This window comes from Peromyscus californicus, unplaced genomic scaffold (assembly GCF_007827085.1).
Source record: "Peromyscus californicus insignis strain IS unplaced genomic scaffold, ASM782708v3 Scaffold_6__1_contigs__length_162567912, whole genome shotgun sequence".
Taxonomy (NCBI): Eukaryota; Metazoa; Chordata; class Mammalia; order Rodentia; family Cricetidae; genus Peromyscus; species Peromyscus californicus.
Window position 1 is genome coordinate 59,737,437 of NW_026294584.1, and position 24,522 is coordinate 59,761,958.

Below are 24,522 nucleotides of genomic sequence, written 5' to 3' on the forward strand. Positions count from 1 at the left end.
CATCTCCTCGCTGGGCTCAGGTACTTGATGTTATTGATATGGTTAACGTGCAGCTTGACCCATCTTGTCTTCTGTCATCTGGCAAGTGGCACCCAGCCCAGGATGGAGAAATCCTTTATTAGGGAACCATGGCCAGGCTCTGGCTTATTAGTCTTGCATTGAAGAGTGTGGGGATGCATGCAGGAGTGGAGGGGTTAGGGAAGAGCAAGGGCACCGGAACTGGGTAGGACTCCTTGCTGGCTTTCAAAAATACTAGAGACATCCACTGGGGGAAGATGACCAGAAGTGAAGAAAGGGGTCAAGTGGCAGAGTTAGGCATTGTCATGATTCTCCGTCATGGGCCTGGTAGAACCATCCCTTCTGTCTCATTCTTAGGTCCTTCATGGAAAAAATATGAAATAAGTGAAAAATAAAAATTTTAATGCATCTTTATTCTTAATTATGTGTATCTGTGTAGGAGTGTGTGCTTATGAGTGCAGGTGTCTTAGGGGCCAGGGGCATCAGCTCCACTGGAGCTAGAATTACAGGAGGCTCACAGCACCTACCATAGGTGCTGGCAATTGAACCTGGGTCTTCTGCAAGAGCAGCCAGTGCTCTTAACTGTTAAGCCAGCTCTCTAGCACCCCCCCCAAATTTTTTTCTTTTCCTTAAATTATGACTAAGATGAGAAATGCCGAAAGTGTGAGGTGAACTATCAACAGTAATTATCAGCCTTTGGGTGGCAGTATCGAAAACACACTCCTGGAAGCAGCAAGACCAGGATGCAGCCAGAGGTACTGCCACTTCCCCAGGCAAGGGCGGGAGGACGCAACAGCTTGCATCCATTTTCTTGATAGTCCATAGTTTTCTCCAAGAGCATCCTATCTTCCTGAATACCATCTCAAAGTAAACTAAACTATATAAACTTTGACTACAAAACAGATTTGGTAGGTTTTGATTCTCCCTCCAAAATCCAGTTTATCTCCAGGGAGCCAGACTTCCCTGAAATCACCCACTCACAGTTCCCAAGTTGGCCAAGCGTTAGCTATGGGGGTTGAGGAATGGCCTCCTGGAGGAGGTGTTTAGAAGCAGCAGGGAAAATGACCAAATGCCTAAGAATGGAATCCATCAAACAGCCTTGGTGCTGGTTAGGTTTTATTTTAACAGGATGTTTTCTGTTCATTTGTTTTTCAAAATATCAGTTATATCAATATTAGAAGTGTAAACAGGTACAAAATATACAGTACATAGAAACAATCTTATTAACTAGTCTATTTCTAATAAAAGTACGCAGAAGGGAGCTGATTGGGCACCATGGTCTCTGCTCTCTTCAGGGAGTCGTTACCCATTTGGGGAAGAGGACCAGCGGCTGCTTTAACAAAATGGGAATGGCTGTGTGTGCTGGGGACAGCACTTTTACGACAGAAACTTGGACCTAGCTCTAATTCCACCGTGAAGACATTCCAGGCAAGCCTGAGAAAACCACTTACCCAGTTCCCTGGCACTCCAACTACCTCCTGCGTGCCTAGTGACTCGGAAGCATACTGGGGCCGCCCAGCTTGAGCTGCCGAGGCAGGGGCTCTCTGTCTTCATGATCTGATCCATTTGTGTAGGACAAATCTTTTAAGAGGGCAAGACCTCAAAACCTTTCCTCCCCTAAACCATGTTCCACGAGAGAGAGCTGGGACTTAGTGAAGCTCTTCCCAGTTCCTGGAACACACAGTACTCACAGTGAGAGGCTATGTCCCCTTTGAGCCCTTTATTTCTCTCTAAAAAGAACCACCGTCTGCTGCTTCCTAGTCATGGTAATGGAACCATTTTGAAAATGAATGTACTGCACAATGGGCAGCCAACAGAAGCATCCATGGCTAATGGACATAGCCCAGGATGGGTGGCCCTGGCTTTCTGTGACCTCATGTTCGAGGGCCACCACCCTCCAGACCTAACACGACCACAGCTCCATGACTCTTAGTAGCCAGGCCCACGACTACAGTGGACAGTACCACCTTGGACAGGTACCACTGATGGCTCGGACAGGGAAAGTCAGGCCTGGCTTTAGGGGTCTTTTGAGAAGGTAAGGGCTGCTTCTAGGGTAGTCCCTGCTGCTGAGTGGAAGCTGTCTGTCTAGGCCCCTAGTGCCCTCATCACCCAGGACCTAAGGGCCAGACTAGCTGCCTGAATAGAAGGGGAACTCACCTGCCATAGGACTGTGTGGTCCAAGGCCGGGAGAGCCCTTGCCTGCTCTTCCCACTGACCACCTTTCCAACCCTGGTAAGACAAGGTGGACACACAACCTTGAAAGCCACAGTACACCTCAGAACTTCAACTGGTGTTGCTACTGTTTTCCATCTTTTTCCTCACGAATTAAAGAGAAAAAAACAAAAAAATGGGTTTGTAATTAAATTACTTAAGATCTACTAAGGTGTTCAGTCTCACAGTCGGAATCCTACTCTCTTTAAGGTGGAGGCTGCACTGAGAAGTTTCTTTCCAGTGACCAGTTCAGCAACGTGGAAATTTGGTTCTCTGCCAAGTCTTCCTTTTTGCTTCTGAGCTTTCAGGCCACCTTGCTGTCTGCACATGGGACTTTGTACATTTGTGGCCTGCAGGGGCCACGGGAGGGTTGGAGGATGTCACAGATCCCCACCACCATCAGTGGGTCCCAGGACACTTAGGCCACAAGTCCAGTCAGTCACAAGGTCTGTGGAAGCCATGGGTCCTTTGGCTGCCGGGCTCTTGAAGGGGTCGGGAGGAGCCGGCAGTGGTGGGAGCGGCTGCCCATGAGTGGGCGCCTTGGCCATCGCCGGGTGGTTGCGCTGGTGCTTGCGGAGGTGGTCCTTGCGGATGAAGCTCTTGCCACACACTGTGCAGGTGAAGGGCCGCACGCCCGTGTGCGTTCGGTAATGGTCGATGAGCTTGGAGCGCTCTGTGAAGCGCTTCTCACACTCGGTGCAGGGGAAGGGCCGCTCGCCAGTGTGTAGCATGCGGTGGCGGATGAGGTGTGCAGGGCGTGTGAAACAGCGGCCACACTCCCCGCATCGCAGGGCGCTGCTGTCCCGTGCGCTACCCCCACCTCCGCTGCCACCTCCGCCACCACCTCCGCTGCCACCTCCGCCAGTAGTGGTGGAAGCTGCCCCTGTGCCCGCCCCGTCGGGCAGTCCACAGCTGCGCTGGTGCGCGCTCAGGCTCACCTGCAGCTGGAAGCTCTTTCCGCATGTGGCACAGGTGAAGGGCCGGCCTCCAGGGGGCGCGGCTGGGTGCTTCTTCTGCCCCGGCTTATGACCAAAGCCTTTTGTCCGGCCCGGGTATTTGCAGGGATCATTGAAGGGTCTTGGGGCCTGGCTGGGGTCCAAGATGGCATCTCCATTGTCAGGAGAGGAGAAAGGGAGTCCCTCGGTTACCGTCCTTGGGTTCAGGCCCACAGGAGGTTTACACCGGAAATTCCAGCCCCACCTGACGCCACCAAAGAGCCAATCCCCGGCAGGGGCCTCCTCCTGGGCTACGGCAGGACTCAGCTCACCAATGTCCCTCTCTGGCCGAGTGGGCTCCCGCAGCCCCAGCACCGGGTCCTGGCTGGGGAAGGAGCTGCCTTGGCTTTCCCAGGCTCCTTCCTGGACAGGGCTGGGAAAGAACCTTGCGGCTTGGCCTGGTGCAAACAAAGTCCCATGAGCCTCCAGGTCGGTGGGATGCACAGGTGTGGCTACCACTTCCTCTTCCTGGACTTCTGTTTTGATAACAATTTTTACGTCTGCTGGAAGAGAGAAAAGCAGAGATCATTCTGGACATTTTTAAAGGCCACAAAGGGTCAGCCCCATGGAGCCCCTGGTTCTGAGGCTAGCCCAAAGCTTCACCTGGCCTGGTGACTTCCCCACAGTAAAAGCAACTCCCAGAGTTTGTCCCCAGATTCTGTTTTCTTTTTCTTCGGCTGTTAAAATAAATCATGAGTTTATTCTAAGAAAGGGATTCTGAGTGTGATGGCCATGTACTAAAAATAAGGCCGAGGCACAAGCTTGGCCTCTGAGGCATCTGGGACTCTGTACAGCTGTCAGGAACATTTCTTAACCACAGCTCCACTGTGAATGCCCAGCTTCACAGGGCTACAAGATTAGCCTGGACAACACATCTGAAGGTACCTCAGCATGCCATCTGGTACGCAGTAACTGAAGTTACCTGATGACCAAAATGTTACTGAACAAATAGAACGGTTTGACTTTATATAAATATATTGAATTTTAAGCCCAAGGCTTGTTATCAGGGATCTTGGATTTTTAGTGTATTGGGGGTGGGGGTGGTAAAAGATGACAGAAATTTTTATTGAGGTAACAGATAACTGGCCTTCAAACAAGAGAATGAATACAAGAATGTGAGAGCTGTTCTTTCCAGCTCTGGCTTCCGCTGTCTTTGGCAGTACTGATATCTAGGAAGTGGTTTTAGCGCAGTCTGTTTGCATCTGTGCCATGGGAGCCACAGGTTGCCTGGGGGGAGGGGGAAGGCCTGTCCTCCAAGAAATCAGCTTATGTGAATAGACTGGCTAACTCCACATGAAAGGAACTGTATAAAAACACAGGCATCCTCAAGGAAGGCTGTTCAAATGAGAGAGTTTTGAAGGAGAAGAGAGCAGAAGGCACAGAGGCTAGCTGTAAGACTGGACTCAGAGCATGGCGGCAGGAAGGATGGGACAATGTGCCAGGAAGAACCGGGCTCCCAGGCCAGGCATTCGGTCTCCTCTCCCGCCACCCTGTACCTTCTGTGGATGCTGCTGTGTTGAGCTTCAGCGTCCCATCTGAGCATGCTGAAGAGGGGTGGTGGGGAGGGAGATCTGCTTGCCAGGAAGTGGGCGGGATGGTGGTTGAAAAGTTGGAATGGACACCTGTAAGGAAGAGAAATCACAGCCTGTGGGTTAGGGGAAGGACAAGGACATGGGAGAATAGTGAACATGAAAACAGAGAGAGGAAGGCAGGCCACTGAAACCCTGAAAGCCCTGTTCTGAATGACCATGTGCCTTGGCCTCTCTGAAGTCAGTGTCTTGCTCCCTTCTCTGAAGCACTGGAAAGTCAGATGTTATCAACTCACTCACCTTTCTCCAACAAGAGGTGAGCCTATGCCTCAAGGTAGGTTTGAAAAACTTCTTGTCGGGCCAGGTTTTTTCCTTCTTTTTAAAAAGATTTATTTTGATTTTATACACATGGGTGTTTCGCTTGCATGTATGTCTGTGCACCACATGCATGCCTTGTACTCTCAGTTGCCAGAAGAGGCCATCAGTTGTGGGCTGCCTGTGTCCTTGGAAGAGCAGTCAATGCTCTTAACTACTGAGCCATCTTTGTAACCCCTAGGCTAGATCTTCTGAGAGCTCACAGTTCCTCATATGCTTTTAGGCACCTTCCCAACCTCTACCCTCAGCCCCTAAAACTCATCCCAGAGTCTGCTTCTATCTCAATTACTTACCAGAGGTAGCATCTGTGGAGATGTCTCCTGCCCCAGAGTCCAACTGGCTGAGGCCCCAGGGCTCCTCCCCAATATCTGGCTGTCCAGCTGCCCAGGCTTCCACACCCAGAGCCTGCTGCTCCTGCAGCTGGAGCTCCCCCTCCTGCTTGATCTGCATCAGGAGGTCAGGGGCAGGAACTGGGGCTCCAGAGCCTAGGAAAAGGAGAGTACGTGAGGCCTTCAGGCCTGAGCTGGAATGTATATACAATCAAGGAGATCCTTAGGGTCTAACAGTACAAGAAAGCCATGACAGTAGGTGCCTGGGTTGGTGAGAAGGAAGAACATGCAGACATGTTCAGGGCTAGAGCTGATCCAAGGTAAGTCCTAGCTGCCCTCGAGTCTTGCTCTCACTTGCATATAATACAGGAATCTCAACCCTATCTTTCCGCACATGAGCTTAAAAGAGAGTCCAGAGGTCAAGGAAAGCAATTCGATTAGGGGATGGAGTGAGGAGCTGGGGATGTAATTCAGTTGGTGGAGTGCCTGCCTAGCTCAAGGAACTATCAGTCCAATCCCCAGCACCGCATCAAACAGTGATGGTGGTACATCCGGGTAATCCCAGGACTTGAGAGGTAGAGGCAAATGGATCAGAAGTTTAAGATCATCCTTAGCTATATAGCGAGTTTGAAGCCAGCCTGGCATACATGAGGCCCTGTCTTCCAAAAACATACAAACAAACAAAACAAAAAACAAAGGGGTGTGTGTATGGAGATTAGAATGGATGGTAAATGGCTGGGAGAGTTCTTGACAGATTAACAGCAAAGTCCCTGCCATCATCTCTGTAGATGTTAACAGTGGCATTCAGAGCTGAGTCTGGCATACAGTGGCTGGACACACAGGGAACCAGGGAAAGTCCCCTAACGGGCATCTAAAACATTGGGAAAACACAAAGGTTTCAAGCATAGGTGACAATACAGTAAGGTGAGCAGAGGCCGGGGCTGGTGGCAGACTGGCGAGTGCTGCCTGGGTTGAGGGAGTGTATACTCCAGCAGAGTAATGCTAACTTACTGACTGCTCCCCAACAACAGCCGAGTCAGAAGGACGAGGGACATTATCTTCACAGGTAAGAGAAAATAACAGTCAAACTAGAGTTCTGTCTTTCAACTACAGATGGAACAAAGGCATTTTCAGACAAATTCCATTACATGCAACCATGAGTTCATTACCATCAAACTCATAAAAAGTCACCCCATGAAAGGAAGGAAAAAAAAAGCTTACTGAAAAGAACTTTTGTTTTGTTTTCCAAGACAAGGTTTGTCTGTATAGCCCTGGCTATCCTGGAACTCACTCTGTAGACCAGGCTGGCCTCAAACAGAGATCACCTGCCTCTGCCTTCCAGGTGCTGGGATTAGAGGCGTGAGCCACCACTGCCGAGCATATAACTTTCAATCTAATTAAAAGTAACAATAGTCTGAAGAGAGGGTAAAAAACTAAATGAATAAACTCAAAAGAAGAATGGGGAAATGTAAAGGACAGGAGTAATACTGACATCCCAAGGAACATGGCAGAAGAGGATCCCGACAAAAGGTGACCAAAGCCAGGCACCTGTCTGGACCAGCCATACCCCACAGGATGGATGGTATGCTTTACCCATACCTCCAGAAGTGTTCCAGGAGCAAAATTAGAGAAGGGTGAGGAAGTGGAAGTGGATCCAACCTTTCCTGGTTTCTGAGGGCACCAGGCACACAAGTAGTGCCCAGACATGCATGCAGACAGAACACCCATACACAAACAATAAAAAAAGAAGTAAACAGCTGGGCGGTGGTGGCGCATGCCTTTAATCCCAGCACTTGGGAGGCAGAGGCAGGCAGATCTCTGTGAGTTCGAGGCCAGCCTGGTCTACCAAGTGAGTTCCAGGAAAGGCGCAAAGCTACACAGAGAAACCCTGTCTCGAAAAACCAAAACCAAAACCAAACAAGTTAACAGAAAGCAAAATAGAAATCAGTAATTCCATGTAGGTATGTATATGGTATATGTATCTTTGTAAATAATTCAAGGGTTTAAGGGAAAACTGAAATGCAAATTACAAGAGGGTATCTTGGTGCTAATGTTGATGAAAATATTATCAAAATGTGTGGGCTGGAGCTACAGTGGAAGATACAAGAAATTTTATAGTTTTGCATGTTTACAGTAGAAAAGACAGGATGAAAATTAATGGGCTAGTCAGGCAATGCAACGTCTCACAAGTAATACCAACAACAAAGCCTTTCTTTCTTTATTGACTGATTGATTGAGGCAAGGGCTCTCTGTGTAGTCACGGCTGTCCTGGAACTCACTCTGTAGACCAGGCTGGCCTCCAAACAAAAGCCTTTATAAAGAGCAGAAGGAAGCTACAGCTGTGCTCAGGCTTCTGCTTCCAGCCTCTTGGCAGGCAGTGAGGGGATCATAAGCACATTATTTAAAGTCACCTGGGCAACATTCTGCGCCCCTGCCTCAAAATAATGTGGGGAATAAACAAAATCAAACAAACAGACAACCAACAACAACAACAGGGCCACAGTGCAGAGGTCCGAGAACTTGCCCTGCATGTGGGAAGCCCTAGGTTTAATTCCCAGTCTGAGAGAAAGATGGGAAAGTGGAATTAGTAAATCGGAATACAGAAAAACAATGTGGAGAACATAAGATTAGTTCACTGAAAAGAATCTTAAGCTAGTTCATCTCTAGTAAAACTACTAGGAGAAAAGGAGAGAGCAGCCATAACCAGCCTGAGAATGAAAAAAGAAAGAGTGAGCTTAGATGCAGCTGAAGTTAAAATGGTAAGGAGTATACTGTGGATGGTATTCTAAATGAACAAATCCCCTAGAAAAATTACACTGACCAAAAAAGGAACAGAATACCTAAATAATTTCATAACTAAAATACCCTAAATCTGTTGTCTAAAGCCTCCAACAAAGAAAATTTGAGACCCACATGGTTTCAACGGTGTTTTCTGAACACCCAGAGTAGATCATTCCAACATCAAGCAAACTCTTTGAGCATATAACAGTGGAGACCACATAATGGCTTCTATCTTTAATACTAAAAGCAGGAGGAGGCAGTCTGTAAAAGGAAAATTATAATCTAACTGATGAACCATCAGCATAATAAATCTATAATGTACACAAATGATCATGACGCAGTAAGGTTTATTCCAGGACTGCAAGGTTGGTTCAACCTTAGGAACTAATGTAACTTACTGTATTAGTGCACTAAAGGATCAAACAGCAAACACAAAAATGTATCAACCTTAGGAACTAATGTAACTTACTGTATTAGTGCACTAAAGGAACAAACAGCAAACACAAAAATGTATCAACCTTAGGAACTAATGTAACTTACTGTATTAGTGCACTAAAGGGTCAAACAGCAAACAAAAATCGCATCATCTTAATAGATGCCAAAGCCAACAACAAATCCATCCTCCCAAACTGTAGTGCCTCCTGTTGGATGTTGAAGCCCTTAGCCATCCAGAACTGTAGGACTTGTTTAGTGGTATTCTCAATGTGGAAAGTTCAAAGCATTCCCTTTCAAATCATGAATCACTAGAGTACCCATTATCATGTGTCTATCACTAGGGTACCCATTATTACGTCTATATCACCAGGGTGCCCATTTTCTACTGAAGCCATTACAGATTTGAAAACAAAAACCAATACATTTTTATTAATTGATGTGATTAACTTCTCAGAAAATTTGAGAATTAGACAATTATTAGAAAAGTTATTAGTATTAATGAGAATTTCAGCAAGATTTCTAGAAATGTCAACAAATGAAAGGTAACTGCTTTTTCTTTCTTTTCTTCCCCTTCCCCCTTCTTTCTTTCTTTCCTTCTTTCCTTCCTTCCCTCCTCCCTCCCCTCCCTCCCTCCCTTCCTCCTTCCTTCCTTTCTTTCTTTCTTGAGACAGGGTTTCTCCGTGCATACCTGGCTGTTCTGGAACTCACTCTGTAGACCAGGCTGGCCTTGAACTCAGAGAGATAGCTTGCAGGGATTAAAGGTGTCCACCACCACCACACCACACCCAGCTTCACAACTGCTTTTTTAATACACAACTAGTGTTCTGAGGAGCCAGTCGATTGCTATTTTTCTTCTGATGTGGATCTTAACCCACAAAACAAAGGAGGGAAGCAGTGAGGCTAAGCTGTTTTTATGATGATAATTCAGACTTTCGCTTTCATCTGTGGACAAAACTGTTTACCGTGACCCTAGTGTCAGAAGTTAACCTGGGCTGGGCTGGAGCCTGTTCCTGGCAGGGAAGCTGAGGACAGCTGTCTCAGGAGGTGGCCAGTGGCCTGGGGACTGTGCTAGTTCAGCTCCTGGTCCTCACCTCTCCAGTGCATCACTTCACACATCAGAGGCAGAGGACTGCAAACAGTACCTCCACAGAGCTCCTGTTGGATGGGAGGGTGTTCCTGCCCCAGTCCCCATAAATCAGCAATAAACATAAACTGCTAGTTAAACAAGATGCCACTGAGCACAGCAATAAAATAAAACAAACAACAACAACAAAACAAAGTACACAAGGAATATAAAAATATAACTAAAGAAAAAGTATAAGACCTTTGGGAATTAAATTATGAAATGTGGTGGTGGTGGTGGTGGCGGCGGCGGCGGCGGCGGCGGCGGCGTACACCTTTAATCCGAGCATTTGGGAGGCAAAGGCAGGCCAATCTTTGTGAATTCCAGGACAGCCAGGGCTACACAGAGAAACCCTGTCTCGAAAAACTAAAACTAAATAAAGAAATAATCATGAATTCTTACTGAGATAGTATAAAGGACTGCAGACCATCAAGTATAACATGACTCTACTAGAGAAAAGTGTCAACCCTTTGCATCAAAACCCCATTTGTAGTTCCCTAGTACCTGATTAGCCAGTGAACGTCTCCCAGCAGCAAGGGAAGAACAAAGCGCTGGGAAGGAAGTACCACAGTCTCTTCAGCTGCTCAGTAGAGAACCTAATCCTGCTGGGTTAAGGGTTTGAATATGCAAAGCAAAGCTTGAAACTTTCAGTAGGAAATACAAGACTTTATGATCTGGAAACTGGGAAACAGTTCTTAATTGTTGAGACACAAAAAGGCTCGCACAGACAGGGGAAGACTACCAAACCTAAGTACAGTAGTGTGAGAAGCATCTGGGCTTTACACTACATCACGGAGCACACTGCTCAGGAGAAGAGCACTGCCTATAATATAGGATCCTGAGTTCCAGCTCCAGCACACAAAACAGTCAACAAACCCAACTTGAGAAAATATCAGTACACATACAAAGATTCATATTCCTACATGTAAGAACTCTTACAAATGAATAAGAAAAACAACTAAAAAGACAAGTAGAAGAATGGCCCAGGAACACAGCACACAGCGCTCCATTCAAAACCATTTCACCTCCATATGATGGTCAGAAATGAAAACAACTTTTTGAATGAGGCAGGAGAGGAGCCCCAGGTCCTGCTGGTAACCCCACTTCAGGGACACTTTGACATTACTGGGTCATTCCCAGGTCGATACTAGAGAAACCTTTACAAATGCCTAAGAATTTTCACAACAGCATGTCCTTATAGCAAAACAACCAAACCAAACCAAAATCCACAACTAACCCTAAATAACCCCAAACTTAGACAAAATGCAAATACTCCCCAGCAGTAAAAGAAGTAAATAAAAACTATGAAGTGAAAAATCATGGAAATGAACAAACTAATGGTTTTATATCAGCACAGAGGCTCAAGCAGATCTCAGATGAGAAAAGCTGCCCGAGAAGAACGTCTGTACATAGCACCATTCATAACAAGGTTAAAATCTGGCCAAACCAAACAATGGTTTTTGGTAATACACACAGAAAATAACAATATAAAGAAAGGCAGGGAATGATCTGCTCAGTTCCTGGTTTGTTTGTTTATAAAAAAGGGAAAGGCTGGGATTTGGAAGGGACATGGACTCTGGAAGGTTCTGGTGGTGCTCAATTCTCATGCTGGTGTTTGGTATACAAGTGGTGACTTTACTCTAGACACTTCATCAGTCTTGTTCCTAGGTATTTTTCTTACTATTATGTGTGATGTAGAAAAACCACACTACTAAAAAACAAAAGCAACCCTCTATGTTTAATAATAACACTTGTCCACAATAAAAAGTCTAGCTAGGAGACGGGAGAGAGTGCTTGGTGACCATGTGCACTAAGGCTCTATACTGGATTCCCACACAACTGCCCCCAAACCATCCAAAACTTTTGGCTAGGTACAAGTAGGAGGAAATGTGTGTATATATGTGTGCATGGTGCCGGAGGCAGCACTGAGGACCTTGCATATTCGGTAAGAGCTCTATCACTGATATACATCCTCAGTCTTTGGTTTTGAGACAGGACCTCACGATGGAGCCTCAAATTTCTGATACTCTTGCCTCCTGTCTCCTGAATGTCATTATAGGTGTGCACAGCTATGCCTTAAAACTATATTTTATTTAAAATTATATAATAAACTGCTGATTTCGTAGGATAGTCTAAGATAACTTTTAAAGATTTACTTTTTATCATGTATATGGTATGTGTCTGTGTTTGGGTATGTGCAAGTGAGTACAGGTGCCCTTAGATTCTAAGGCTTAGAAGCTAGAAGTATCAGCTCCCCTGGAGCTAGAGTAACAGATGGCTGTAAGCTGCCTGACGTGGGTGCTGGGAACAGAACTTGGCTCCTCTGGAAGAGCAGCAAGTGGTCTTAACTGGTGAGCCATCTCTCTGGCGCCTTTTGAAGATTTTTTTTTTGAGACGGGGTTTCTCTGTGTAGTCCTGACTGTCCTGTAACTCGCTCTGTAGACCAGGCTGGCCTTGAACTCAGAGATCTGCTTGCCTCTGCATCCCAAGTTCTGGGATTAAAGGTGTGTGCCATCAAGCCTGGTCCTTTAGAAGATGCCAGGTATGATGACACACACCTGTAATCCTGAGACAGCAGGCAGGGCTTCGATGTGAGGTAACCATGGAAATGGTAACCATGGAAATGGAAGCCGTTATCTCGGTAGCCGTGTCTGTGCTCAAGATGTCACTCTGGCTGAACACCCTCACACTGCAGTTAGGTTATTCCCACTATAGTAAAACTAAGGGGAGGGAGTACTTTCCCAGGTGCCACACATGCGAACTAACAAAGGGTCTGTATCCTCCAAGGACCCAGGCTTCAGAATACCATTGACATTGTGGTTTTGATCTCTTTAGTGGGTTTCTAAAAAAGATCATGGGAAGAAGGACACTAGAAGTATGCTCCAGTGTCCCATGATTTGGGAGGGGAAAGGTTACCTTACCACACAAACATGCTACTTACTTACCTCATAAATATTCACAACACCTCTTATAAAAATAACAAGTGCAAGATCTTTTTCACTACCCATCCTTGGGTCGGCTCGTTCCCCACTCTATGAAGTGCATTATGGCTTTGCTTCACTTTGCTAAGTAAATCATTACTGCACCCCTCTGATGAATTCTTCCCTTAAAGACAAGAACCCAAGAAATCTCCCCCCAGGTAACAGTCCCAGTGCTCAGAAGGCAAGGCAGGATTTCAAGTGCAAGGCAAGCCTGGGCAACATCGGGAGATGCCATCTCAAAGTGAAAATAAATAAATCTAAAAGGAGGCTGGGGTATAGCTCAGTGATAGAATGCTAGCCTGTCACGAACAAGGCCCTGAGTTTGATCTTTAGTGCTGAAAATAAAACAAACGACCTGATAAAATCACAAAGCAGGTGCAAACTCTAGAAACATCATCGGGGTGTCTATTCTGCAACACCTTAGTCAAATTGTTAGAGCGGAAAAACAATGTTGTTCAAGCCCCTGGGCCTTATCCCTAGCACTGCCAAAGGATCTACTCATGACTTTTTTTTTTTGTGAAGGATTAAAAAACCAAAGCATGTCTGAACAGATGACTCACCATACCTAATAAGAGCAGCATTTTTTTAACCTAATGAAGTCAAAGCATACCATATGTATCCCTGTTACAACTATATAAAACTCAAAATTAAGTCTAAAAGAAAATTCTATTTGTTAGAGAAACAACTACCAGAACAAGACCCAAGAAACTGTTAATAAATGAGTCTTCCTGTGGACAGAAAAGCTCAGAGTTGTGATGATGGCAATTCTCTAGACGTTAAATTATAAAGCAAGTGAACGAAATTCATCCATGTTCCTAAGAGGATTTTCTTGAGAACTTAAAGACTCCAAAATGCATCCTGAAGAGCAAAGATCCAAGAACAGCAGAACAGTTCAAAGAGCAGGCAGGGCAGGTCTGATCCACAGGCTCTGAGGAGCTGAACAGTATGGCGTTGGAAGAGACAGACAGACCACGAGCCCATGTATATGCAGAACTAGTTCAAGCTGCAGGTGATGTTACAAACCAGCCAGGACCGGGGTATTTACTAATGCACGGTTTGAGTTAGGGTCTCAAGGATTTTAAGCTGGTCTCCAATTAGTTTTTTTTAAACATTTATTATTATGTGTACATGTATGTGAGTGCCAGTGCCCATATGACAGCACATGTGTAGAGGTCAGAGGGAAACTTTCAGGAGTTGGTTCTCTCTTACCACGTGGATCCTAGGGATTGAACTAAGTCATCAGACTTGGAGGCCAGAGCTTTTGGTACAGGGCCTGTTAGCCATCCCTCCAACTTTCTCTGTAGTCAAGGATGATCTTGAGTTTCTGATTTTCCTGCCTCTGCTCCCAGTTGGTTTGAGGTGTGTGCCACTGTGCCCAGTGGCAAATTTTAAATTCTCTTTTTCAGTCTGTATAAATATTAATTCTAGATGGATTAAGGACAAATTTAAAAAGCAAAACCTTAAAAAATGTATTTAAAAAATACAATGGGCTGGTGAGATGGCTCAGTGTGTAATGGTGCTGGCCACTATGCTGAAGATCACCAGGATTCACGTGATGTAGGAGAACCTACCCTACAAGCTATCCTGTGACCTCCCCATGGGCCATGGCACGGGCAAGTGTGTATACACACACACACACACCCCTAAATCTAAGGTGTAATTTAAAAATATTTAAAGGGGCTGCAGAGATGGCTCGGCTGTTAAGAGCATCTGCTGTTCTTGCAGAGGACCTAGGTTCAGTTCCCAGCATCCACGTGATGGCTCACAACACTCTATAATTCTAGTTCTAGGGGGATATGATGCCCTCTTCTGGCCTCTGTAGCTACTGCACACACGGTCACCTACATAAATGCAGACAAGACATTCGTGTGTGTGTGTGTGTGTGTGTGTGTGTGTGTGTGTGTGTGTGTGTGTGTGTATAAATAAATCTTTTACAGAAAAAAATTAAGACAGTATCTTTGCTCTGCATCCTGTCTGGCCTGAGGTGAGCACACTCTTTTTTCCTCTGTATGCTATGATAGGCCGTCAGAGAAACAGAAATTAAACTGAGATACATTTCACCCATGCCTCACGAGCAAATGTTAATTATGAAAAGTGGGAAAAGATGTCAGAAACACATTTCATAATGCTCATGGCTGATGGGAGAGGCTTCTGTTGATCCTGGAGAGAGCAGTGGTACTGGCAGAGGGGGTGACGAAGACTGATACAGGTGGCACCTTAGGTCTGCACCAGAGAAACATGTTGATACAAAGATGCACTCAAGGATGCCACTACCATGCTGCTGTGGCAGTGAAAAAATAGACATTACTGGAAAATACACTGCAACAGTTTCTTTTCTTTTCTTTTCTGTTGTTTTATTTTGAAAGGGTCTTACTATGTATCCCTGGGTGGCCTGAAACTTGTTATGTCATCCAGGTGGCCTTGAACTCATAGCAGTCCATTTGCCCCAGCCTCCAAAACACTGGCATACATTACTACATCTGGATTTTTCTTGTATCTTGTTTGAGAGGTTTCATTACTGTATTCCTAGCTGGTCTCAAGAGTCTTCTGCTTTCCAAACGCTGAGATTACAGGCATGTGTCACACCAGCTATATAGTTGTTTTTCAAATATCAAGCACCTGCTGAAAAGCCCAGTGGGCCAGGTGCACTAGGCTCACCTCTAACCCCAGTACTGAGGCTATGGCAGGAACGCTTGCACTAAAAGAGCAGGACTATCTTCCACAGCAGCAGCAGCACCCTAATGAGTTAGTACAGACAAATGTGAACTACAGAGTGAAAAATACAGGAACATTTATGTTGGCTTTCCAAAACACAAGGGCAACAAAGGGCACGTAGTTACTGCATGAAGAGTGGGACTTGTTGTGGAATATTAGTTTAAGATGTGTTACATTTTCTGTGGAACATTTACTTTAATGCTGCAAAGATATGTTACATTCTTTTATGTTGCATTTGTTTAACTCTGTGAAGCTGTGTTACTTTGCCTGTCTAAAACACCTGATTGGTTTAATAAAGAGCTGAACCACCAAAAGCAAGGCCGGAGAAAGGATAGGAGAGGCTGGCAGGCAGAGCAAATAAATAGAAGGAGAAAAAGAGGGATTGGGAAGCGAGAGAGATCAAGGAACAAGAAAAGAAGGGGCCAGCCACCCAGCCGCACAGCCAGCCACAGAGTAAGAGTGAAAGTAAGGTTACAGAAGTAAGAAAAGGAAAAGCCCAGAGGCAAAAGGTAGATGGGATAATTTAAGAAAAGCTGGCTAGAAATAAGCCAAGCTAAAGCCAGGCATTTATAAGAAGGAAGAAGTTTCCATGGGATTTATTTGGGAGCTGGGTGGCAGCCCCCCCCCAAGAGTAGATGAATAAGAAAACAACAACAAAAACAACAACCCAACAGAGAAAAAGGCAGCTAACAGTACCAGAGACACATTCCAAATACCAAACACAGACACATCTTAAAGGATGGGAGTGAGCATACACTCAAAACCACTTCCTGAATTCCTACTCTTTGTTATAAAATATTCTGAGTATGGAATGATTACATGAACAAAAACCACTTTTTATCATTTGGGATTTATAAATGGGAGGGAGGACATGCATATAATGGGTAAATACAAAATACCTGGAACAAAGAGAGACTAGAATTGTGGGTGGGAGAACCACAATGTCAGATAGGGTGACTGAGGAAATCCCACCCAAAGGCCTGCCTGTAGTGGCTCTGAAGAAGTACATGAGCCAAGGATTTGGGACCAGCAGCCCTGAATGTTGAGCAAATAGCCTAAAGGACAGTGGGATGAGAGCAGAAAGACAGGAAAATGAGAGGATGGTTGAGCTGTGGAGATCGGATGGAAAGTTAGGACATGCATTTTAAGGGGATCTTTGGGTAAAACCAGACTGTAGGGGCTAAGGGCAGGACCAGCGATGGCAGTCATCTTAGCAAGAGACTGAGGCTTGGAAGGAGTCTAGATAACTGAGTGGGAGGGCTAGGAAGAGAGAAAGTAGATGTGTGTTGTGACTAGAGGGCCAGAAACTTGGGTTTTTGGCTTACAGCTGGACAGATGGAGAAGCCAGGGAGAATGAGGGAAGAATGGGTTTCAAAGGGATGTACTTGTCATGGTCATCTACTGGGCATCCAAATGGAGACACAGCCCAGGCAGTGGGGTGTGGGAAATTCAGGCAGAAGTCAAGGCTAGGGGCACACACCTAGACATAGGTACTGAGACCTAAGCTGCCATGAGGAAGAGACTGTGAGAATGAGGGGACACCATTTCAGAAAGGTCTCAAGGCCACAGGAAACAGCAAAGGAAGGGCAGCAGGGGTGGGTGGGGCAGGAACCACAGGAGATGGAGGTATCCTGTGTATCCAGAGATATAACTTCAGGAAGCAGTGCTGTGGTTGGGTGTGTCCCTGGAATCCGTGTGTTGGAAACTTAATCCCTTGATCTTTGTTAATGGTATTAGAGGCGGAGCCTTTGGAGGCAATCAGGATTAGATAAGGTCATGGGTGTGGGGGTCCCCCATAATAGCCTGAGTGGCTTTGTAACAAGGGGAAGGAAGATTTGCTGTCTCACAATGGGATATCCTTGCTTTCAGCAAGAAGGGTCTGACCAGGTATGGCCTCTTGACCTTGACTCTGCAGCCTCCAGGCTAGGACTGTGGGGAATTTAGAATGACCCAGTGTATGGTCGTCAGTCATAACAGAAACTGGATTAGGACAGTGAGCTATGGTGGCAGACTCTCTAGACACAATGAGGAAGGCAGACCTTTTGGCACTGTCAGGTGACTGGGGACTGAGAAGGTCAGGCTTAGTGGAAGAGGCACCCAGACAGAAGGGATGGCTTGGAGTCATACATGCTCCCTCTGGAGCCTGAATGGAGGCCAGAGACATGGGGCAGTCTTGGAGGGGAGTGAGGAGTGGGGCCAAGGGAGGGAATGTCTGCTGCCCTTGAGAAGGTGGCATAGGGCAGAGTCTTGGGCCAGGCAGAAAGATGTCCTTGGACTACAGAGTGGCCAGGTAAGCAGAGCAGGCAGGGCACAAGGAGTTGGAGGGCCATGAGAATGTTTTTTTTTTCCTTTTTTCTTAAAAAAAGTAACACATACACACACATCTTAGATTTATATGTGTGTGATTCAGCTATATGTACGTACATACATCACATGTGTGCCTGAAGCAGAAGGCATATGTGTGCCTATTGTCAGAATGTGTCAGATCTCTTAGAACTGGAGTTACGGATGGTTGTGAAACACCATGTGGGTGCTGGGAAAAGAACCTGGGTCTTCTACAAGAGCAACATGTGCTTTTAACCACTGATCCATTTCTTCAGCCCCTCCCCCCAAGAGTAGATTTTTATAATTAAAAATGATCTTTTATTACTAAACTGAAATTTTTGGATTGTGAGCTCTTTATAAACAGGGCTAGGTTTGGTTTGTGAGCCATAATTTGCCAGCCTCTGAGCCAGTGAGGCAGCTGAGATGATGCTGGTGATTACTGGTGGATAAAAAGCCCCACGAAATGCTGGTCAGGAATAGCAGGGGAGACTGGCCGTAGGGTTATGGGTCTGCCGAGGCAGCGGCCTGGGTGCAGTGCAGAGCAAGCAGATGATTTCTCTGGGATTATGATTTGCCAAGTAGATAAGAGTGAATACAGGGAAAGGGGGAGAGTGTGAAGAGGCACCGAATGACAGCCACAGGCAGAGGAGGATGAGGAGAGTGGGAAGGCTTTGAAGGTCCTACAGACTGAGGACCTGTTGGACTGGAGGGTCTAAGACTGGGAGGACCAGCAACAGGAAGTGGCTGTGGAATACATGCTAGGGATGGGGACAGTGGAAGGAATGAGGAAACCATAAGAGTGCAGAAAGGTGAAGGGTATGGAGGTAAGGCCACCACATGGACACAGCCATCTGTAAGGGTAGTGAGGGTGAAGAATGACAAGGTGCCAGGAGGACTGAGCTCTCCAGACAGGGTTTCCAAAGGAGAGAGTCTAGCAAGGGTCAGTGATGAGGAGCAAGGACACCTGCCTCCTGGGACGTGGGAAAGAGGGCAAAAGAGCTGCAGGGCAGCCACACTTGGGAAGAGCCAGGGCTCAGCCTGCGCAAGACAGATGGGACACACTGGACCCAGGAGTACTTGCTAGGCACAGTGGGTCCTGAAGAGCACCATGGAGATGTTAGGAGTGAGGAGAAGAGATGAGGCTCGGTAAGGGCATGGATCAACTCAATCAGGAGTGAGAGGAGGGCAGGAACCCCAGATACCAGGACTGAGGAGAGAAGAAAGGCAACATGTGATTCCTGCTAAGTTCAATGGACAGTGGAGAGTGAGGGCCAGCAACTGGCTGTTTCTTGGACCCTACTGGTTCTCACAAGGGAAAGTACCATGTTACAAAGATAAAGAAATAAAATTGGATACCAGGAACCTCTCACCCTTGGCTTTGGAAGTCAAGGTCATATGTGTCCCCCACCTCTTCCAGGCAGAGAACTCTCAGTAGGCACCTTCCCAACATCCAGCTGACACTGTCCTTGGTACCAATAAGCCTCTCAAAACACATCTGCTGAAGTACATGGTCAGTGCATCAGTGAAAAATGGCCATGTGCTCAGCTCTAGACCTGTTTCTGCCCTCATCTAATGAGATGAAGCTGAACTCCCATGAAGTAAACACGTAAAACACAATTAATTACATGGGAGTTCACCACAGGAAGATCTGAGTGACACAGTATCAAGGACACAAACCCAAGGTGGCAGAACAGACAAAGGACAAACAAGGGAGGAGGCAGAGGCTGAGCAGAGACAATGTCTCTCACCAAATGACCCAGCAAGGTCTTCCATGCAGGAACCCAGCATCCCCATCCTTCCTAAACTTGAAGAGGTGCTGACTGGCTCCAGGGAAATGGGAAACACTGTTCAGGACCCAATTCGCCTGAACCCAACACCTGACTCTAGTCACACTGGACCATACAGCTTGCCAGTGGGTGACTTTCTGCACTGCTCTGAATAGCTAGAGCTCCCCACTCCCTCTTCTCTCATCCCCTAATTCTGTGCCCCTGTTTCTGACTCTGCTATCTATGTCCAGGGTGGAAATCACTAGTTTCTACAACATAGCTGAGTAAGTCAGCTATGACTCAACCATCAAAGATTTAGTTTGAAACATTCTCTGTGTCTTTCTGGAAGAAGACTAACACCACCCCTAGATCTTTACTTTTCTATGTTGATGACACTTTTGATGTGGCCCTGACCTTTTCCCAACCCTTCACCTGGACTTGGGTCCACAGGAACCTCCGGGACCTTGGGGCCGGTGCGACGCCAAGTACATGGCTCCTTGCCTTGTTCAATCTGGGAGAGGACCTCGGGTTTGGAGATGGCATAGTCTGAGGAAAGACAGGGGGTTAATTTTGCCATGTTCTCATCAGAGCTGGGGACAGGCAGCTGTAAAATCACTAACAGCCTAGGAACTAAATGTCTTGACTGGTACAAAACAGCAGTTCTCAATGGTAGGCATTCTGCTGCAAAGTCTAGGGACAATCTTGAGTAGAATCTAGGGGTGGGGGAGGTGCTGCTGCATATTCAGCAGTGCATATGAAAGACCGCACCCCAGCAGTCATCTGTCTACAGTCTAGCAGTGCTGGGACACAGGCCACATGAAGCAGCAGCGTGCTTGAAAAGCAGACCATACTGTGAGTGTACTCACTCACAACCCACCAAACACTCCTGACTACAAAGCAAGGCCAAGAAGAGGGGTCTGCCCCTTTCAGGACAGCAGCCCCAGGGGCTGGGGCAGCAGGGCTTGGGGGCACAGAAAGAACACCTGTTTTGAGAGGCGAGGTCTACCTTATGCTCCACAGACCCTCTGATCTGTTGTATAAAAGCTACCCAATCGATGGTCAAAGAACAATTCCTCCGCTACAGTAGAGCTGATTAAAAACACACTGGGGAGCTGTGGCACACCTGTGCCCCAGTCTCAGCAGAAACAGATGTCCACACTCTGGGCCTGGTGAGGACAGAGGGCACCGCTTTCCCCGGTCTGCTCTTCCAAGCAGAAGGGAGGATTTGACTCTTCAGCCACAACATGAGGAGAGACGGCTGGGAAGTGAGGAAGAGGAGTCTCCTTGCTCCCAGAACCTAGGCATCTCCACATCATTGACATGAAAACAACTCTATCACAAAGAGAGGTCTGGGAACTCTAAAACCCCACCCTACAGAGGCTTGTGTCAGGCCTTACCCAGGGAGACCAGTGTCTCGTAGTTGCCCCTCATCACGTGCTTATAGAGCTCCTTCTGCCAGTCCTCCAGCTTGCCCCACTCCTGCTCAGAAAAACATATGGCCACATCATCAAAGGTCACAGGAACCCGAAACCAGTGTCACACTCGTTCACCCACATGCCTGCAGGCATGGACCCTTGGGCTCCCCACCCCAGGGCCCCCAAAAGCTACCTTGGGGACCTCGCCCTTGCTGCCAGGGGGAAGCCGCAGAATCCAGAAGTTCCGATTGCGCAGCAGGTTCTCTACATTCTCCAGCCGCCGCTGCAGCAGCCCGTACTCCTGCAGCAGGGTCCCCAGCACGGCCCACTTGCCCTCTAGCTGGTTGCTGAACTCCACAGCTGTCTTCTCACAGTCAGCCAGCTTCTTCTCTGCCATCCCAGTTCGACCTTCTAGAGAAAGCAGTCGAGCGGCCTGAGATTCAATCTTCCTCTCCATGGCCTGAATTGTAGCTGCCATTGTCCATGGAGAGATCTTTGAGAAAGAGGAGGAATCGGCATCATTCTTTGCACTGGTGCACTGTGATCCTTCTCTAGGCATGGGTGAGCCAAGCCGGGAGTGGAGGACCCACGTATGTGCAAAGTAGGGACATCTTATATCATGCACCAGATCTTGCATTAGTGACAGCCTCTTTGGGTATAGAGATCCGGCCTGAGGCCAGCAGGTGCCTTGCTCAGGACCCCACAGCACATTGTGCAGATTCCTACCTTGGCACTTTCCATACCCTATTCAGCATCTCTTGTATGTCACTACACTGAACACCTCTTCTGGCGGACACTATGTCTTTTCACAGCACCGTGCTAACCACATGGTAAACACAGTGCGATTTTGCAAAGTAAACAGTGACTTAGCATTGCTGGTGTTTCAGTGGAGAAACGACAAACTGCAGGTTTACTAGGGCAGCCTGCCTCCTGTCACAATCGCACAGGAACTGTGATGATGACCCAGCAAAAACTCCAGCTGCTTCAACTAGGAGGCACAAACAAGGGGGTTGCTCAAGTGCTTTTTAAAAAAGCATCTCTTGTCCCCTCTTACAGACAGATAAGCTCAATGGCCAATTCCCTTTCCTCCAGGACAATCTGATTTGGTCCCTTCCTAATTGCCCCTCCCCCATGAGCTAAAATTACCATTACTGCTAATTTTAACCAGTCAAAGAGATGAATATTTTGTTTGTTTTTGTGATGAAGTCTCACTTAGCCCAGGTTGACCTAGTACCTGCTAGGTAGAATAGAATGATGGCCTTGAACCCTTGATACTCCTTGCCTTCACCACCCCAAGTCCTAGAGTGACAAGTGTGTTACCAAGCCTGGCATTGAGTTGGACTTTTTATACCACTTGAACTCTCTGGAAGGTACAAATCAGTCTCAGAAATGAGCTATCCTAAGATCAGTGACACACTCTAATCTGGTGAGGAAGGTGGATGGTTATACTTTTACATGTGCATCAACAATCACAAGACTGATACGATGACGTCCCTGTCATTGGAAATGGCACAGAGGCTTTAGAGACTGCCCACTGGAAATGAAGAGCACATTTTGGGTGGGGAGTGGGAAGAGCTCTTCCATATAAATCGGAGGTGCAAACCACAGAAATCCCAATCCTTGCATGGGCACCACTTCTGGCCAGTTCCTTACATTCTAGAATACTCTTCAACAAAAATAAAAGTGACTTCTAGGAACTAGTGTGGACTCATTTGAGTCGCTGGGAACCAGAATGTGGTTAGATACATCAGAAAATGGGGCCAAGAGAGCTTGACCAGAGGCAGAAAAGCTGGCCTGGAGGTGCTCAAGAGTTTCTCAGGCTGTATAGGAGGAAGGACACTGGGTCTGACTGAAGACTTTCAGTGGGTCTCAGAAGATGGGTTCGGATGGGCAGGGAGGGAAAAACTACTGTGGGAGGGTACTTCTGGCCTCTCCTTCCTCTTCAGGGCCAGCCCTGTCAGGGATTATCCCAGACTCCAAGAGTCTGTTTCAGATGTCTCCTTGTACTTTGCCGCCCCTCCCTCTGGGGCAAGCTCTGCGTTACACAAAAGGGCACACTATCTACCTCGGTGATGTTATTGTTTTTTAACATCTGAACTGTGGGTCGTTTTTTGTTTGTTTGTTTGAACCATTCTTATGGGGTCCGTTGACCTTTGAACTGTGTGGAGTTGTCTTCTGGGGAAGCCTAGCACCTTGCTAACTCAAAGGGAAGGTGATATAGCCAACTGCAAACCAGGCAGGGAAGCGGAAACTGAGTTTGAGAGGAGCCACTGGTCTAAGAGGATGCCAAATCCCTCCACTGTTCCCCACCCACATGACCAAGTCCAGGCCTTCCAGCCCCTTCCAACTCTGCAGCCTCATCACCAAAACCATCTCTCCAGGCTTGTAGACCGGTCCTGTACTGTCCCGTCTCCGTGCCTTGCCTCTCTCTGCCCAAGCCCTATGAAACCCTAGTTAACTCAGCTCACAAAAGCACAGGATACCTGGCCAGGCAGGAGGCACAGGGTCTGCTAAGCACCTGCATTCGAACTTCGTTTCCACCAGGTTGCTACAACCTCTTTCTGTTCGACCATATGGCTACTCGTGTACCTGTCTGCTTTCCTTATCACAGCCATTGAACTGTGAGCACTGTCTTCCCACACTTTCTCTCCGAGATTCTCGGCAAGTTAACTTCGCTGGGCCCCTAGCTTTTCTTTTGTACAAAATAATAACTATAACAGTAACTAGCCCACAGGTTTGCAGTGCGGACAGAATCATGCCTACACCGGGCTGAGCACAGCGCCAGCCTGGCTGGACAAATGGGAGCAGCCCTCGCGCGCTGCCCGGGGAGGGTTGGGCACATAGTGGGTGCTCAGTGTATGCGGAATCGACGTCGGACACCTCCCAGGTGCCACCAGGCCGCTGGGGGGAGCTGGGGGTGGGAAGCACCGGCCCGGCGCTGAGGAAGGAGCCCGGCCCGGGGACGCGCAGACCGGGAACTTGGCGCGGGTCGGCCTCCGGGGCGCGGACGGCCGTTCCCTGCGCCCGGCTCCACCCGGTCCGGTAGGCCCCGGCGGACCTCGCGGCCGCTCGCCGCAGCCCCAGGACCCGCAGGCCCGGTCTGGCCCGGAAGCCCTCCTGGGGCCTGCGGCACTGTGTGCTGGGCCCCGGCCTTCCGGGGCCCGAGGCCGCGCGGGCCAAGCGCGCGGGCCGCCCTTACCGGAGCCGCGGCCGCCTCGGCCATGGCCCTGCGCTGTCCTGCCCGGCGCGGAGGAAGTCGACGCCGCGGCGCGCGGCCCCACGCAGGCCCGGCCGCCGGGTCCTCTCCGCCGGCAGCGCCGCTGCCTTCCCCGCCGCGCTCTTCGCAGGCCGGCCTCCCGCCGCTCCGCCTGCAGCCGCACCGCCACCGTCAGCGCCCGGCCACTCCACACTGCATCCTGGGAGCCGGCGCCGCGGCCAGGCCGACGAAGGCCCGTGAGGCTTCCTGGAGGCAGCGCGGCGGCACAGCTCCACCTGCAGCTCGAGCGGCGAACGGCAGCACCGGC

At 47.9% G+C, this 24,522-nt stretch overlaps 1 protein-coding gene across 4 annotated transcripts; it reads right to left on the reverse strand.

The window, feature by feature from the left end:
• Window positions 1-1,116: 1,116 nt before the first annotated feature.
• Window positions 1,117-24,522, reverse strand: Znf746 (zinc finger protein 746). 4 transcript variants are annotated; one of them, XM_052721180.1, is made up of 7 exons: window positions 24,198-24,522; window positions 21,192-21,491; window positions 20,981-21,062; window positions 19,998-20,129; window positions 5,422-5,613; window positions 4,721-4,846; window positions 1,117-3,724 (listed from the first exon to the last, which is right to left on the reverse strand). In XM_052721180.1, the coding sequence occupies exons 1-7, from the start codon at window positions 24,219-24,221 to the stop codon at window positions 2,610-2,612; spliced, it is 1,971 nt and encodes a 656-aa protein (XP_052577140.1). In that variant the 5' UTR covers window positions 24,222-24,522; the 3' UTR covers window positions 1,117-2,609. The 4 variants fall into 4 exon arrangements, with proteins under 4 accessions (XP_052577140.1, XP_052577139.1, XP_052577142.1 ...); XM_052721179.1 differs by having other exon boundaries at window positions 1,117-3,727; window positions 24,198-24,521; XM_052721182.1 differs by having other exon boundaries at window positions 20,016-20,129; window positions 24,198-24,520.